We start from the raw sequence: 4,365 nt of genomic DNA, 5'->3' as shown, positions 1-4,365 counted from the left end.
GGTCATCATCACTGGGTGACCTTGGTGGTCTTCCATGGTCATCGTCAGCCACTGTCCATCCCCAACCCTGGGTGACCTTGGTGACCTGCCACGGTCATTGTCAACCCCGTCCCCAACCCCGTATGACCTTGATGGTCTTCCATGGTCATTGTCCACCGCTGTCTGTCCCCAGCCCTGGGTGACCTTGATGACCTGCCATAGTCGTCATCACTGGGTGACCTTGGTGGTCTTCCATGGTCATTGTCAACCACTGTCCCCAACCCCATAGGACCTTGATGGTCTTCCATGGTCATTGTCAACCACTGTCCATCCCCAACCCTGGGTGACCTTGGTGTCCTGCCATGGTCATCATCACTGGGTGACCTTGGTGGTCTTCCATGGTCTCCCATGGTCTTCCACGGTCACCATCACCCACCGTCTGTCCCCTCCTCGCAGCGGGAGATGTACGAGAAGGTGTTTGAGAAGGAGCCCGACCGCCACAGCGACTTCTCCCGCCTGGCGCGGGTCCTCACCGGCAACACCATCGCCCTCGTCCTGGGCGGCGGCGGCGCCAGGTGGGCGCTGGACACGGTGGAACCCGGCGGGGTGGAGGGTCCTGGGCTCGTCCATCTTGGTTTTCCTTGTCTGTCTGTCTGTCTCTGTCCAGGGGTTGCTCCCACATGGGAGTGATGGAGGAGTCGGGGATCCCCATCGACGTGGCGGGTGGGACCTGGCGGGTTGGGGGGTCCTCAGCTCATCCATGCTCTTGTAGGGTTTGTCCCTCCATCCAGGAGTTGCTCCCACTCTGGGGCAATGGGGAAGTTGGGGATCCCCATCGACATGGTAGGGTGGGGGGTCCTGGGCTCATCCATCTTGGTTTTCCTTGTCTGTCTGTCTGTCAGTCTGTCTGTCTGTCTGTCCAGGGGCTGCTCCCACACTGGGGTCATGGAGGAGTCAGGGATCTCCATTGACCTGCTGGGGTGGGGACGTCCTGGGCTCATCCATCTTGGTTTTCCTTGTCTGTCTGTCTGTCTGTCCAGTGGCTGCTCCCACATTGGGGTGATGGAGGAGTCGGGGATCCCCATTGACATGACGGGATGGGGGGTCCTGGGCTCATCTGTCTTGGTTTTCCTCGTCTGTCTGTCTGTCTGTCCAGGGGCTGCTCCCACATCGGGGTGATGGAGGAGTCGGGGATCCCCATTGACATGGCAGGATGGGGGTCCTGGGCTCGTCCATCTTGGTTTTCCTTGTCCATCCATCCAGGGGTTGCTCCCACATCGGGGTGATGGAGGAGTCACCCATTGACCTGGTGGGGTGGGGACATCCTGGGCTCACCCCTCTTGGTTTTCCATGTCCCTCCATGCAGGGGCTGCTCCCACATCGGGGTGATCAAGGCCATGGAGGAGTCGGGGATCCCCATCGACATGGTTGGGGGCACCTCCATCGGCGCCTTCATCGGGGCGCTGTACGCGGAGGAGCGCAGCGCCGTGCGCACCAAGCAGCGGGCTCGGGAGTGGGCCAAGGTGGGTCTGGGGTGTGGGGGGCCTCCCCCACCCCAGCCAGGGCCCCCCACCCATGGCCAGGGCCCCCCACCCATGGCCAGCCTTGCCTGGGTTGTTTCTAAACCATCTTCTTCTTCTCCTTCTTCTTCTTCTTCTTTTTCTTCTTCTTCTTCTTCTCTTCCTTCTCCTTCTCCTTCTCCTCCTCCTTCCCCTCTTCCTCCTCCTCCTTCTCTTCTTCCTCTTCCTCCTCCTCCTCTTCCTCTTCCTTTTTCTCCTTCTCCTTCTCCTTCTCCTTCTCCTTCTCCTTCTCCTTCTCCTTCTCCTTCTCCTTCTCCTTCTCCCCCTCCTCCTCCTCCTTCTCCTCCTTCTCCTCCTTCTCCTCCTTCTCCTCCTCCTTCTCCTTCTTCTTCTCCTTCTCCCTCCTCTTTCTCCTTCTCCCTCCTCCTTCTCCTCCTCCTCCTCCTTTGTCTCCTTCCTCCTCTTTCTTCTTCTCTCCATAATTTTCTTCCTCCTCCTTCTCCTCCTCCTCCACTTTCTCCTCCTCCACCTCTTCCTCCTTCTCGTTCTCCTTTTCCTCTGCCTTCATTTGTCTCCTTCCTCCTCTTCCTTCTTCTCTCCATATTTTTCTTCCTCCTCCTTCTTCTCCCTCCTCTTCCTCCTTCTCTTCTTATTCCTCCTCCTCCTCCTCTTCCAGTGCATGAATTCGGTCTTCGAGACCGTGCTGGACCTCACCTACCCCATCACCTCCATGTTCTCGGGCTCAGCCTTCAACGCCAGCATCAACAAGGTTTTCCAGGACAAGCAGATCGAGGTGCGACCCTCTGACCCTTCCCCCCCACGGCGAGGGTCCAGCCCCTCACTGACCCCCCCCCGATGTCCCCACGGCGTCACCCACCCCGTGCTGTCCCCCCAGGACCTGTGGCTGCCCTACTTCAACGTCACCACCGACATCACGGCCTCGGCCATGCGCGTGCACACCGATGGTAAGAGCGCCCGGGGGAGCTCCTGGGGGGCCACCCCGTCCCCCACTGGGGGGCCCCTCCTTGTCAGCACCCCAAAACGGTGCCGTGGGGGCAAGGACAGGGCTCAGAGGGCTCGTGGTGAGCCCAGGCAGTGGTGGCTTCCCACCCTGTGGGGGTCTGGCTGTGCCCCACGTCCTGGGTGGGGTGGGGGCACAACTTGGGGCAGGGCTGGAGCTGCCCCCCGACCCCGGGGAGGCTGCACGAGCCATTAACACATCCACTCACCACTAACCCCAGTAACCCCCCAGCCACGGCACGTGGGGCACGGGGACGGGGGGGAGGTGGGGACACCACAGTGGAAGTGGGGACACCACAGCAGTGGTGGGGACACCACAGTGGTGGGGGGTTCATCGCTGTGGTGGGGGAGTTGTGGTGGGGTCCTCGTGGTGGTGGGGACGGTGTGGTGGTGGTAAGGACACAGCGGTGGTGGGGATGATGAGATGAGGTCATTGTGATGGTGGGGACGATGAGGTGGGGACATGGCAGTGGTGGGGATGATGAGATCAGGTCATTGTGGTGGTGGGGACGACGAGGTGGGGTCGTTGTGGTGGTGGGGACAATGAGGTGGGGACATGGCAGTGGTGGGGATGATGAGGTGGGGTCATTGTGGTGTTGGGGACGATGAGTGGGGACACAGCGGTGGCGGGGCTGTCGCGGCGGTGGCAGGAACGTTGTTGTGGTGGCTGCCCCTCCTCCTTGCCTCGGTGGCGGAGCTCACCTGGGACATTTTGCCGTCCACGGGGGCCGCCCTGGTGGCCCCTCAGCAGCCTGGCTCTCGCTCTGCCCGCGCCTCTAACACCCACTAATCCCCTCTCACCCCCTCTAACCCACCCACCCACCCGCCCGCCCTTCCCCGCTCCGCTGGGGCTGCCAACGTCCCCCCACGCCCGGGCACCTCCTGGGTCACCTCCCCCGTGGCCGTGACCGTGTCCTCTCCGTCCCCAGGCAGCCTCTGGCGCTACGTCCGAGCCAGTGCCTCCTATACCCCCTACCTGCCTCCGCTCTGCGACCCCAAGGACAGCCACTGGCTGGTGGACGGCTGCTATGTTAACAATGTCCCAGGTCAGCACCTCGCTCGCCGGGGCCACCGGCCTCCCCCTTCCAAAAACCCGCCTTCTCCCACCCCCCCCAAAAAAAACCACCACCACCCCCCCAAACCCCCCCCCCCCCCCCCCCAAAAAACCACGTCCCCCCCCCCAAAATACCCACGTCCCGTCCCACCTCGAGCCACTTGGACTTTGCAAAGGGCCGGTCAGGGCGCGCCACGGGCTCCTCTGCCACCCGGGGGTGCCCGCCGGGCGCCCGTGGGGTGCAGACGTGCCGCGGGCAGGGCGAGGGGCGAGGGGCAGCCCCCCCCCCCGGGCCGGGGGGTTGCGGGGCGGGCGGCGCTGATGCCGTTTGTTCCCGCCGGCGCAGGCTCGCTCTGGCGCTACGTGCGAGCCAGCATGACCCTCTCGGGGTACCTCCCGCCCCTCTGCGACCCCAAGGACGGCAACTTGCTGATGGACGGGGGTTACATCAACAACCTGCCAGGCAAGTAGCGGCTCCACCGCCGGGAGTGGCCCCGCCGGGGGCGCAGGCGGGCGGCGGGGCGGGGGCTGCGCGGCCCCCACCAGGTGGGATCTCGGCGGACGGAGGTGCCGAGGCCGGATTTGGGACGTCTTTGCTTTGTTTGGAGGCTTCTCGGGGGCTTCCTCGTTGGGCGTCGGCGTCTTTCGCGCGCAAGGAATGTCCGTCCGTCTCTTGGGGTCCTTCATCTCAAGTGCCTTCCCGGGGCATCTCCATTTCTTCCCATGCAGGATGAATCCATCCATCTTCCATCATCTCTTGGTGTCCTCTCAGGTGCCTTCCCAGGGCACCTC

The 4,365-nt window shown here is 63.2% G+C and overlaps 1 protein-coding gene across 2 annotated transcripts; it reads left to right on the top strand.

Moving 5' to 3' along the window:
- The first annotated feature begins 421 nt into the window (after window positions 1-421).
- Window positions 422-4,064, top strand: LOC113962983 (neuropathy target esterase-like). Of its 2 annotated transcripts, XM_027673773.1 has the most exons (6): window positions 422-554; window positions 1,346-1,502; window positions 2,176-2,292; window positions 2,395-2,464; window positions 3,449-3,565; window positions 3,920-4,064. In XM_027673773.1, exons 1-6 carry the CDS (start codon window positions 442-444, stop codon window positions 4,042-4,044), a joined length of 699 nt encoding a protein of 232 aa, XP_027529574.1. In that variant the 5' UTR covers window positions 422-441; the 3' UTR covers window positions 4,045-4,064. The 2 variants fall into 2 exon arrangements, with proteins under 2 accessions (XP_027529574.1, XP_027529575.1); XM_027673774.1 differs by lacking the exon at window positions 3,449-3,565.
- The last annotated feature ends 301 nt before the right edge of the window (window positions 4,065-4,365 follow it).

This window comes from Neopelma chrysocephalum, unplaced genomic scaffold (genome assembly GCF_003984885.1).
Source record: "Neopelma chrysocephalum unplaced genomic scaffold, ASM398488v2 Primary Assembly neopelma1_186771, whole genome shotgun sequence".
Taxonomy (NCBI): domain Eukaryota; kingdom Metazoa; phylum Chordata; class Aves; order Passeriformes; family Pipridae; genus Neopelma; species Neopelma chrysocephalum.
The sequence above is the reverse complement of the archived record's forward strand: the minus strand, read 5'-3'. Positions and strand labels throughout refer to the sequence as shown.

Bases quoted from the DNA above. Each gene is read 5' to 3' on its own strand.
- LOC113962983 (XM_027673773.1), top strand. From the start codon at position 442: ATGTACGAGAAGGTGTTTGAGAAGGAGCCCGACCGCCACAGCGACTTC. The intron at 2,465-3,448 runs GTAAGAGCGCCC...CTCCGTCCCCAG, and splicing joins CATGCGCGTGCACACCGATG to GCAGCCTCTGGCGCTACGTC. The intron at 3,566-3,919 runs GTCAGCACCTCG...CCGCCGGCGCAG, and splicing joins CTATGTTAACAATGTCCCAG to GCTCGCTCTGGCGCTACGTG.